This window comes from Ambystoma mexicanum, chromosome 10 (genome assembly GCF_040938575.1).
Source record: "Ambystoma mexicanum isolate Mex_15411 chromosome 10, UKY_AmexF1_1, whole genome shotgun sequence".
Taxonomy (NCBI): Eukaryota; Metazoa; Chordata; class Amphibia; order Caudata; family Ambystomatidae; genus Ambystoma; species Ambystoma mexicanum.
Window position 1 is genome coordinate 1,364,433,471 of NC_090932.1, and position 13,412 is coordinate 1,364,446,882.

Consider the following 13,412-nt stretch of genomic DNA (forward strand, 5'->3'; position numbering starts at 1 on the left):
TACGCAGTCATTGATGTCTTCGTAGACCAAAAACAAAACCTACAAGATTGAATTATATTGCAGTTTGCGACATGAGTATTACTTGCGCTGTTTCTTCTCCAGTTCATGGTTGCGGCTTTGCTGGCTCTCCATTAGCACCCTTGTATCCTCCAGGTCAGACGTCAAGTGCTTGCATTTCCTCTTCGAATGCTGAGCTGTCCTTTTGGCTTCCTCATAGGCACTCTGCACACTGCTGAGCTGTGAAAAGAACCCATGCATGAGAGAATAAACTATTCGTTCATGTCTGTTTTTTCAGGTTTTACAGGATTTAAATGTTCACTTACTCTTGCCGAGTACACATGAGATATGAGGCAATGCTGTTATAGATGTGCATCAAAAGAAGATCCACATGAATAATGCTACTGCAATAAATAAATGGGACCATGATCATCTGTAGGGACTTTGGGGTCTGGGACACATACCACAATCCTTGCCCTCATACAAAATGTGGGATCAAGAGTCCCAGTCACACCCGACACATTTTGTCATAATCATAATACATAGCTTGATATGCTGTTCCAGCACAATATATGATATAATATGATATTTTATTTATATTGTGCCCATACACACAGGAGTACAAGGGAGGAACAAAACAACGATCTTACTAGGCCCAGCGACAATGGGAACGTGCAAGTGCAGGGGAGAGAGAGGTGGGAAAGTGCAAGGGGAAAGGGAGGAGTGGAAAGTGCTGAACATGTGATCAAAAACAACAGGTAGTGCGGCCAGCAGGTGGCAAGTGCAAGAATAAGGCGCAGGCAACTGGCATCTAAGGGACTGTAGGATAGATCAAAATAACCCATTTTATGATCAGCCTACCACGTCTTATTATGGCTGTGCAGAAATGTAACCGACTAACCCCTATCTTATGCAAACTACATTGCCTTCCTATCCAGGCCAGGATACTGTTCAAGACTGCATGTATTATCTACAAAGCACTCATGAGTAGCACTCCAGCGTACCTGCTGGCTAAGCTCCACATATTTGGTAACCCACGCCCGTCGCTCAGAAAATCAAATCACAACTCGTCCGCAAATAGAGAACCCACAAACAATCCATCCCTTGTCACACGCCCACCATCTGGAACTCGATCCCAGTATCGGCTCGAAATGCCCCCAGAATTCTCCAGTTCCACAAAATGTGGCTTTTTCAACAACAATGGATGCACAGACCGCAACTCACAGTAATGCACTACTGTTAAAAGATCCCTTCCCAAAAGCTGGCTACCCGCACCCCGTACAGCAAAGCGCTGCTCTCGAGCTAGGTCCCTGCTTGAATATAAAAAAAAAACTCCCTTATTATAATTTCTTTCCAATAGCCAAAACTGTTGGCTTTGTCAATGCATGTTTGAATTGCTTGTAGTGGGGTCCTATGATACATTTTTTTAATAAGCAAAAAATGATCCAGTTCTGAGGACTGCACATCACTGAGAAATTCTTTCGTTGTACCGTGGAGAGGACAGCTACCAGCTCGCTCCTTGTCCTTGAATCCTTGTTGTTTGCATATTCTGTAAGGTGTCACATTGAAAGTAATCATGCTAAGAACTACAATGTAGAAATGAGTCGGTTTGTTTCCAAATGGAAAATGATTATTGATATAAAAATCTAACCAGCATTCTTCTGCCTCAACTGAGCCCATTCTCCTCCGCTGAAGGAATCAATAAGCAAGGTCAGGGCAAGAAAGGATAATGGATTCTGTGCATGAACAACCTTAATGGAATATCCTCTGAGCACACTTAATTTCCCTGGGTAGATCTGGCTCAGTCCTTTCACTCTTTCCATGCATTTCCCTCCAGTAAGACTGTGCTTCTTGCAGCACACCGAACATTTTATGTCTTACTTTCATTTGTAGAGTGGTAATGGATGGAAACAATGTCTGGATAAAAATGAGGATCTTTTGAGTTCCCTGAATAACTGTAGACTATGAATATTTGATAATTTACGAAGATCTAATGTGCAAAGTCTAGTACAGCATGTAGATGCATGCACCGACTTAGAAACGTGTGCAGTGCTGCTATTGAGATGCCTATATATGAGCATTGCACTAAAAACGATTGTTTGTCTATGTGTCTCACTTAAGCAAATTTCCTTTCCAATTCAGTGGTGGCTGGTCAATTGTGTTCATTAGGTTAAGCGTAATAGTTCCCTGAATTGGCCCAAGCAACCTACTGTAGTGAGAGAGCTAGAAACAAGAGGGGTTTGGTTCGGTTCTACCCCGCAAATATTTTTTCAATAATACATTAGTATCGTTTGTTTTTACTGCACAGCTTTTGCGAACATTTTTCATTAAAAGCAAGACATTTACAATTGAGCCTGTGGGTAACACATTTTAAGAAATCAGTATACCAAGTTACCAACAGTACACAGGAGCATTTTACAACACATTTTCATGATGCCTAACAGCACAATTTATGCCAGAACTTCCTGTCATGATCTCTGCTTCCAAAAGGTCAGGGTTTTCCCAACTCCCTTGGAAGCAGATCCATAACCCAGGTTCCGAGTGCCAACCAGTCCCAATTGGGACCTTTTGGACCCAGTCCTGGCGCCAGTGGCACCAGGCTCATAAATATGCCCAGTCACAGCGTTGGAAGCGCCGGGCTCATAATGCTTGGGTGGGCTTACCTGCAGCAGACCATGCTGCTTACTTGCCTGCCAGTTGAGCCTCTGATCCTCTTCTGTTTGGAACTACTTTTCCTGTTGGGTGGGGCAGGAGCCACTCCCTAGATTCAGAACACTGGAACTCTTCTGGAAAGCAGGAACTCTTTTCTTACCTAGGCGTGGCTGTGGAAGGAGACACCTAAGCACTACAGGAGGCTATTTAAACCACACCTGATGGATGAATCTTGCTTTGCGTTATTCTGCATCCTCTGCAGCAGAACGCTCATCGTGTCTTCTGCATCTGATCCTGGGCCTAAGGAAAAAGGCTTACCATCCTGAATCCAGTCTTCAGCAACACCTATAAAGACAAGACAGAACAGGTTCGCATTACGGTCTTCAGTGACAGCTCTTCACTTACCTGGTCCATCGGCTGTCACCAACGCCTCGCGCTGCATTCCGGCATCTGAAAGACAAAGGCTTACCTACTCTTCGTGCGCTCCGGAGGTCTTCACACTGCATTCCGGCATCTGAAAGACAAAAGCTTACCAACTCTTCGCACGCTCCGGAGGCCTTCGGCGCTGCATCCCGCATCTGAAAGACAAAACAAGGTGCGTTTAAAGACATTGGGGAACTTTAATACTCACGTGCCATTACTCCTTTCCACATCTAACCCAGTGGGTATTCCGGCACCCTGCAGCCGCTCCGAACTTGTACCTGCAAAATAAAAAGACAGTTAGAGCGCATCGTGAAGCAGGCAACAAGCGCTTACTTACGTGCTTCCAGGCGCTTCTATTCATCACACGGGCTCCATCTTCAACTCACTTCAGCCCGTCATCCGCCATCGCCGGAACCCTCCAAAACAAGAAACATCATTACTAAAGACTTTAAAGACATTAGAATTACTCGAAACTTACCGTTCGTGCAGTAAACGACGGACAGCAGTCCTCTGAAGTCAAGAGGCCTGCTCCCCTTATCCAGTGAAGAAACTGGTTACAGCACCCTGCCCCGAGGCAGATGGAGAGCACGGCGTTCACTTACCTAAGGTGAGAGCGTTAACCTTTGGGGTTCTACAGGAGAAGAGAAAGGGAAGAAGAGAGAGACATTCAATAACCCAGTTCCTTAATCCCATATTTTCTATCTGCAGTGCAGATACAGTGCACAGAGGTCCAGCCCAAAGAGCCAGCCGTGTGTTACACATCACCTTTGAAGATACGGTATACGCCCAGTCAAGACTGGCGCCTCTACGGGAATCAGGTGAGCGTTACAGAACGCAAAGCCTACCACAAAACTCCCGTCCAGGCGCTATGGAAACCTCGGATACCGACCAGCTAGCCCAGTTACTTGGGGAACTAAGGGCAGAAGTGCATGCAGCCCGTCAGGAAACGAACGCTCTAAGAAGGGAACTGATTATTTCCAAGGAGCGAACAGATGATCTCGCTAGACAATTGCTACAGTCACAAGCCGGACAGACCCCGTTACCCGCATCTGGGGGAAATCTTCCTTCTACATCCTCTATGAATCCAGTGCAGATCAACCTACCTGGGAATGTACCTCTGGCTCCGCCCGAACGATTTTCTGGTGACCCAAAGAGGTTTGCAGTATTTATCAATCAGTGCCGGTTGCATTTCTTATGCCGGCCAGCAGCCTTTCCAACTGATCAAGCTAAAGTAGCTTTTGTGCTTTCGTACCTTAGTGGCAATGCGGCAGACTGGTCGATCCCTCTAGTAAATCAAGATGATCCGGTCCTCCATGATTTTCAAGCTTTTCAGCTCAGTATGGAAAAACTGTTCGCAAGACATTCACAGGGGCAGGCCTTGGACAATGAGCTTCTTTCGTTGCGACAAGGTAATCAAGACCTTTTGGCTTATATTGCGTCTTTCAACAGACTGATAGTGGAAACTCAATGGCCTGAGGACAAAAGGATTACGCTGTTTTATAGAGGTCTACGTGGAGAGCTCAAAGATGTATTAGCCCAAGTAGTGAATCCCCCACAAGATTGTTCGGACTATATAGACTTAGTCGTTCAAATAGATCACAGACTGCAGAACAGGAAGGCCGATCATTCCAAGTTTGATGCTCGAGTATTTTCTAAACCGCCAACTCCTTCCAAAGGAGTAGACTCCGGGGAACCCATGCAAATAGGGGGTCTGAAAGGTCCTCTAACACAAAAGGAGCGGGAAAGGAGAAAACAGTTGCAATTATGCCTCTATTGCGGAAACTCAGGGCACTTTCTTCGAGACTGTCCGGTGAAACCTGCCAAGAAGGCAGTAGGAGCTGAAGTTACCAAAGTTACAAACTCTGAGCAGGGAAACGACCTCGCCCGACAAGAATAGAGGTCCTCTTGCCGAGCGTGAAAACCAGTTCCGTGACCTCGCATTTCGTGATACCTATGGTCCTCATTAGCCCTGATAATCCGGATCGATTACATGCAATTGAAGCTTACGTCGACAGCGGTGCCATCGGCAATTATGTGGATCATGAAATGGTTTTGAGGATGAATCTAACTCTTTGTCCCAAGGCTGTAAAGGACGTCATTACTACGGTGGATGGTACGGAGATAGCCTCCGGGCCAGTAACGCATACCACTCAAGAGGTGACGCTAGTAAGTCAAGATGGACACCATGAGAAGATCGTGTTCGATGTGATCAAGGCCCCTCAGTTTCAGATTATTCTAGGAATACCTTGGTTAGAGAAACACAATCCTCTGATCGATTGGCGAGCAAGAACGGTCCAGTTTCCAGAATGTGTCTCTACTTGTCACCCTCCACCTGGTGTTGCACTGGCAGCAATTTCTTCAGAGACTCCCCAGTTACCTCCCGAATACCTAGAATACCAAGATGTTTTCTGGAAGGATCAGGCTAACTCTCTACCTCCTCATAGGTCTTATGACTGCCAGATAGACCTGATACCTGGATCTACTCCTCCTTGTAGTAGAATTTATGCCCTCACCGAGCCTGAGAACCTTCACCTTCGACAATACCTGGATCAATACCTGGCAAATGGGTTTATTCGTCCTTCCAAGTCCCCTGCTTCTTCAGCTTTGTTCTTCGTTCCAAAAAAGGAAGGAGACCTTAGAACTTGTATAGATTATCGCTCCCTGAACCAGATCACCGTTAAGAATAGATATCCGTTACCTTTGATCCCTGAACTCCTGGACCAAGTCAGAAAAGCATGCATATATACAAAGCTGGATCTTAGAGGAGCTTACCACTTGGTACGAGTAAAAGAGGGCGATGAATGGAAGACGGCCTTCCGCACCAAGTATGGGCTATTTGAATATCAGGTCATGCCCTTCGGACTTTGCAATGCCCCGGCCGCCTTTCAATATTTTATGAACGATGTCCTCAGAGAGCTCATAGATGTGTGTGTTGTTGTTTACATTGACGACATCCTCGTTTATTCTTCATCGGAATCTGAACATCGGAAACACGTGAAAATGGTCCTCGAAAGATTGCGTCAACACAAACTTTTCGCTAAGTTGGAAAAATGTGTTTTCAACGTGACTGAAGTTGAATTCTTGGGATTCATATTATCACCTGGCGGAGTGCGTATGGATTCAAAGAAGGTCGATGCAGTTCTCAAATGGCCATCACCATCCTCCGTAAAAGGTGTGCAAAGCATGTTAGGCTTCGCTAACTTTTACCGCAGGTTTATCCCCGAATTCTCTCGAATAGTCCAGCCCATCACTGCCTTGTTAAAGAAAAACAAACGTTTTGAATGGTCTACCGAGGCGGAACAAGCTTTCCAGGATTTGAAGACTAAATTTATCTCTGCACCAATCTTAAAACACCCTCGCCCCGAACTCCCCTACATCGTGGAAACTGATGCTTCAAGCCTTGCCATGGGGGCAGTTCTATCACAAAAGGACCCGGTAACCAATCAGTTGCATCCCGTGGCATTTTGGTCCCGCAAATTCTCGCCTCCTGAAATCAATTACACGATTACTGACAAGGAACTTCTGGCTATCAAGTCTGCCTTTAAGGCTTGGCGGCATTATCTGCTGGGGGCCCGACACACCGTTACTGTGATTACGGATCACCGAAACCTGCAATATTTGAAAACCGCAAAAGCCCAATCCTCTAGACAACTCCGTTGGGCATTATTCTTTGCCGAGTTTGACTTCATAATTACCTATCGACCTGGTACAAAGAACGGTAAAGCTGATGCCCTTTCTCGGATGGGAGTGGAAGAACACTTGATCAAACCTAAACCTGTACCAATCATTCCCGAACAAAGAATTCTGGGTGTAATCGCCACAGAATCCATAGAAGAAGTTAAGGATAAAGCCAGGCAACTTGTAACTCCAGCAGACATACAGAATTGGCATCTGCAGGGAAAGGACTTTGCAGTAAAGGACAACTTATTGTATTTCCAAGAACGATTATACCTACCCAGCACAGATTTACAGAAAAAAGTAATCTCTTGTTATCACGATTCTTTAATGGAAGGACATCCCGGTATGGCCAAGACCTCAGAAAAGATCAAGCACTACTTCTGGTGGCCGTCTTGGAAAAAAGATATCAGAGACTTTATAATGTCCTGTGGAGTATGCGCCCAAAACAAGAGTCAAAAGGAAAGACCAGCAGGCCTCTTACGCCCTATTGACATCCCACCTCGCCCTTGGCATACGCTTTCTATGGACTTCATCACCGATCTACCTCCATGCTCCGGATACAATACGATTCTAGTAATCGTGGACTTATTCTCCAAGATGGCGCATTTCATTCCGCTCAAAGGCTTGCCAACAGCAGCAACTCTGGCCCGAGAATTTCTCGAAAACATCGTCCGACTGCACGGTTTTCCTTCGGTTCTAATTTCGGATCGAGGTAGTCAATTTATTTCTCATTTTTGGCGAAGTTGCTGTCGGTCGGCTCAAATTGATGTGAGACTATCGACCAGTCACCACCCTCAGACCGACGGACAAACCGAGAGGACCAATCAAACTCTGGAACAGTATTTACGCTGCATGCTGCAACAAACTGAAAAAACTTGGAAAGACATCCTTTGGATAGCCGAATATGCCTACAATAACTCTGTCCATTCGGGAACTGGGAAAACCCTGTTTTTTCTTTTGTACGGCAGTTACCCTCGAACCTCGGAGTTGGATCCCCTCCAAGATCTTGAAACACCAGCAGTAGACTACCTGCATTCTACAATCACCCAAGCCTTTAAGGAAGCTGTTTCTCACCTTCAAAGGGCTAAAGAACAATACAAGAAAGGAGCAGATCAACATCGGAAGGAAGCCCCTCAATATCAAGTAGGGGATCAAGTCTGGTTATCCACCAAATATCTACCTCTAAAAGGGCCACGCACATTCAACCCAAGATACCTTGGTCCCTATTCCATTACTACCATAGTAAACCCAGTAGCGGTCAAGTTGGACTTGCCCCCGCACATGAAGATACATCCGGTCTTCCACGTCTCTCTATTAAAACCCGTGCAACCTCAAACCCGACTAACTAAATCTCCAAAACCTATCCTAGTTGATGGAGAACTCGAGTTTGAAGTCAAAAGCATTCTGGACTCCAAGATCTCCAAATCTAAACTATTTTACCTAATTGACTGGAAAGGCTACGGCCCCCAAGAGAGATCCTGGGAACCTGCTGAATATGTCCACGCTCCTCGCCTAATCAAAAGATTTCACCGAACATTTCCTGACAAGCCAAAACCCCCGGAGAAGCCCGGTTTGGGAGGGGCCTTGAGGGGGGGTACTGTCATGATCTCTGCTTCCAAAAGGTCAGGGTTTTCCCAACTCCCTTGGAAGCAGATCCATAACCCAGGTTCCGAGTGCCAACCAGTCCCAATTGGGACCTTTTGGACCCAGTCCTGGCGCCAGTGGCACCAGGCTCATAAATATGCCCAGTCCCAGTGCTGGAAGCGCCGGGCTCATATTGCTTGGGTGGACTTACCTGCAGCAGACCATGCTGCTTACTTGCCTGCCAGTTGAGCCTCTGATCCTCTTCTGTTTGGAACTACTTTTCCTGTTGGGTGGGGCAGGAGCCACTCCCTAGATTCAGAACACTGGAACTCTTCTGGAAAGCAGGAACTCTTTTCTTACCTAGGCGTGGCTGTGGAAGGAGACACCTAAGCACTACAGGAGGCTATTTAAACCACACCCGATGGATGAATCTTGCTTTGCGTTATTCTGCATCCTCTGCAGCAGAACGCTCATCGTGTCTTCTGCATCTGATCCTGGGCCTAAGGAAAAAGGCTTACCATCCTGAATCCAGTCTTCAGCAACACCTATAAAGACAAGAAAGAACAGGTTCGCATTACGGTCTTCAGTGACAGCTCTTCACTTACCTGGTCCATCGGCTGTCACCAACGCCTCGCGCTGCATTCCGGCATCTGAAAGACAAAGGCTTACCTACTCTTCGTGCGCTCCGGAGGTCTTCACACTGCATTCCGGCATCTGAAAGACAAAAGCTTACCAACTCTTCGCACGCTCCGGAGGCCTTCGGCGCTGCATCCCGCATCTGAAAGACAAAACAAGGTGCGTTTAAAGACATTGGGGAACTTTAATACTCACGTGCCATTACTCCTTTCCACATCTAACCCAGTGGGTATTCCGGCACCCTGCAGCCGCTCCGAACTTGTACCTGCAAAATAAAAAGACAGTTAGAGCGCATCGTGAAGCAGGCAACAAGCGCTTACTTACGTGCTTCCAGGCGCTTCTATTCATCACACGGGCTCCATCTTCAACTCACTTCAGCCCGTCATCCGCCATCGCCGGAACCCTGCAAAACAAGAAACATCATTACTAAAGACTTTAAAGACATTAGAATTACTCGAAACTTACCGTTCGTGCAGTAAACGACGGACAGCAGTCCTCTGAAGTCAAGAGGCCTGCTCCCCTTATCCAGTGAAGAAACTGGTTACAGCACCCTGCCCCGAGGCAGATGGAGAGCACGGCGTTCACTTACCTAAGGTGAGAGCGTTAACCTTTGGGGTTCTACAGGAGAAGAGAAAGGGAAGAAGAGAGAGACATTCAATAACCCAGTTCCTTAATCCCATATTTTCTATCTGCAGACATCTTACCCTTCGAGTCAGACATACAGTGCACAGAGGTCCAGCCCAAAGAGCCAGCCGTGTGTTACACATCACCTTTGAAGATACGGTATACGCCCAGTCAAGACCGGCGCCTCTACGGGAATCAGGTGAGCGTTACACTTCCACTGTAAAACACCGTATTGATGTGTATTTGCACAATATGTGTAAGTATTACCGCTGTAAAACACATTCAACCTGGATGTGCCCTGTAGATGCCAGAATATGTCGTAACATGAACATACACACGTTAGAAGCGGCGTACGTGGTTTTTGATGACCAAGAAGTGCAGTGTGAATGTACAAAGTTCATTCATCAGCAGTTATTTTTTTCGGCTGTGAAAAAGTCATCGGAAAATATGAGGGGGGGGGGGGTAAAGGCATATAAGGGTTATGGGTGGTGGGAGAATATAGAATAAATACATGGGAAGGGGGATTTGGGTATAATGACCCCAAATTAAAAAAAAAAAAATTCATTGAATTTTTTCGGCAAAGACATGTCCCAAAAAACTGCGAAAACAGATCTGGGATTGAATGAACATAGGACCATTTGAATGAGATATGTTCCCTCTGCCCTGTGTGTTTTGTGACAAAAATCCCTCATTTACACACTACAAGTAGTAATTACAACTTTTGCCATTAATAAAAGTAACTATTACACAGCGGCCTTGGAAGAGGGCATACATAGACCATCGACGCTTCCTAATAATTTGCTCTAGCATGCAGTGAACTCTCCAGTGCCATGCAAACATGAACGTGTGGACTTGGTGGCATGGAAGAAACTCATTACATCAATTGAGAAAATGTCTTGACGCTACGTAAAAATGCAATGCTAAGCCATGTCATGTGTACCCAGCCTGTCACTCTCCAGATGTCTTGCCCTTCAACTCCCATCTGTTCAAGCCAGCATAATCGGTGCAAAGAAATCATGGGATTTGTAATGCAGATCATCTGGAAGGTATTGATATTGATATTTTATTTCTATCGCGCTCATACACAAGTGTTTCAGAGCGCAACAAGGCAAGGGAAGGGGAACAGGGGAGAACAAAAACAACAATCTTACTAGGCCCAGTGACATTGAGAACGTGCAAATGCAGGGTATAGGGGAAGGGGGAGAAGTGCATGGAAGAGGGAACAAAAGGAGAGTGCGGAGCGAGAAGGAAAAAACTAAAATAATAATAAAATAATAAATAAAAAGGCAACAAACAATAGGAGTGCAGCCAGCAAGTGGCAAGTGCTGGGTTTATGGCAGCAGGCCATGTAGGTCTGAAAGTGTAGGAGGAAAAGGGGAGGGCTGTATGGGTACAGATATAGATCCCAGTGCAGGGGGTGGCCGGGAGGCAGTGGGTGAGGGTGGCAAGATGAGCAGGTACCTGGGCCCAGAGGACTGAGGGTGGCCAGGTGCATGGTGCCGAGGGAGAGTAGAATCAACAGGGGAGAGGAGAGGAGAAGGCAGAAGCAAAGATGAAGGTTTTGAGGTGCTTCTGGAACCAGAGATGGTTCTCCTCAAGTTTTAGAGTGGCAGGGAGGCTGTTGCAGAGGGAGGCCCCAGCCGAGACAGAGATCTACTCCCAGCTTGTTTCTTTGAGAAAGGACTGACCCTGAGGGAGAAAGGTTTTCCGTCCCTGCAGCACATCTTCAAGAGGAAAAAACATGTCAAGGCGCTACAGCATCGACAACCCCACAGATAACTTTCTTCGCACTTCTAAAAATTACAGAGCAAAGACACAAAGATGCCCACACCTCTAAATGTGACACTTACTAAATAACAGAACTTGTAAAGCAAACTCTATCCTCAATATTGAGAGATGAAAATAAATTATCTATGATTTCAACATATCACAATCCCATTGGACAAGGCTCTGTGAATCAGGCCCGTAGTGGCAAAGTGGTGTAGTTACAGGAGGTTAGCTATGACATACAGTAAAAAAGAAAGCCGAGCACACTGTTAATCATTGTATGTTTCAGCTTTGGGACATGAGCTATATGATTGAACCTTGCTGCATTCAGGCATTTAAAAAAAATAAAAAGAGAGAACTAAAAATAAAGCATGCCTCTTCTTAATGGGGCCTTTGCAATTTGCTGTTCAAATCAAAGTGAGATATTGCCGTTTGGCCTCGAGCTAGAGTTATACAATACAATGGGTAATTGAACTATGTTAAGATTAATGATAGTGTTTCCCAGAGCAATGGGACTGCCACCAGTGTCTAGTCCAGCTGGGGCATTGGAAACACTTCATTAGGACTTATGAGGCAGCGCTCAGGAGGCATGGAGAAGGCCTGGGTTATATCACCACAGTTGGTGCAGAAACCTCATTGGCAATGCTTAACAGAGGAAAATCCGCATGCGCAGGAACCTCATCAGAAATGCTTGACAGAGGAAAATCCACACGTGCAGGAACCTCATTGGCAAAGCTTGACAGAGGAAAATCCACACGTGCAGGAACCTCATCGGCAATGCCTGACAGAGGAAAATCCACACACGCAGGAACCTCATCGACAATGCTTGACAGAGGAAAATCCACACGTGCAGGAACCTCATCGGCAACGCTTGACAGAGGAAAATCCACACGTGCAGGAACCTCATCGACAATTCCTGACAGAGGAAAATCCACATGCGCAGGAACCTCATCGGCAGTGCTTGACAGAGGAAAATCCACACGTGCAGGAACCTCATCGGCAATGCTTGACAGAGGAAAATCCACAAGTGCAGGAACCTCATCCGCAATGCTTGACAGAGGAAAATCCACAAGTGCAGGAACCTCATCGGCAGTGCTTGACAGAGGAAAATCCACACATAAGCGTGAAAAATCATTACAGGCAAATATGGTGGGTGGCAAAAAAAGGGAGTAATTCATTAAAACTTGCAAAATACTCCAACACACACATTCATAAAAGGGACAAGTGTGTCTAGTAGGAAAGCAAGGCTGTAAGTGGATGCGCTCCATAGCCGTGCCCCTTTTTCCCCCATGCACGTTTACTATGGGTCTGGTCTACAGTACATCCAACATTAAGAGAAAAATGGCTTCCCCCCACTCTTGTGGGAGCGTATGATTGAAGCCTGTCCTGCACTCATTTGAGGGCAGTATAGATATTTTCGGTGATGAGCTTTGAAGGGCCATTCATATTAAATGCTGTTGTCTCTTTCTATGGCTGTTTGCAATCGAGGAAAGCCAAGAAACGAACAGAAATGTGATGCTTTTATATTGTGGGTATTTACATCATGCAGGGGCCCGAAATGACCACTGCCCTATTTGCCATCCGGCGCATGCAATAGTGGGAGAGCTTCTTTGAATGAATTCCTTTCACCCCTCAGCATGTCCACTAAACCAAACTTTATATTAGGGCCAAACTGCATATTCAAATGACTTTCTTGAGCAATGTTTCTCTTTTGTGGTTTGGCCGTAATGGAAAATCATTTAGTTTTGTGTAGGGAAATACTTTTCTGCATTTGGCACTCTGACAAGGCCCGTAACCTGACCCTGTCACAAAGGGATAGGAAGGAACACCTCTCATCCCGGGGTGGGACGCCTACAGGGTGGGAGCCAGAACCAGTCCTACCCCATAAGACGAAAGAGGCAGTCCAGAGGTCCCTGATTCCTGTCCCCTCTCCAATAGCATAGTTATATGTGGGAAGTGCAAATGTATACACAACCCTGCAGTGGAGCAAAGGGACCACAGAAAATGCAACCCATAATTGGCATACAACATCTTCTATTCAGGAGTGCTCC

At 46.0% G+C, this 13,412-nt stretch overlaps 1 protein-coding gene across 1 annotated transcript in view; it reads right to left on the reverse strand.

Moving 5' to 3' along the window:
- Positions 1–13,412, reverse strand: part of MYO18B (myosin XVIIIB) — a 1,784,667-nt gene that overhangs the window by 904,132 nt on the left and 867,123 nt on the right. Inside the window, exon 29 of the mRNA XM_069620271.1 lies at positions 83–237. Within this exon, the coding sequence (XP_069476372.1) occupies positions 83–237 (155 nt within the window). The remainder of the gene's footprint in view (positions 1–82; positions 238–13,412) is intronic.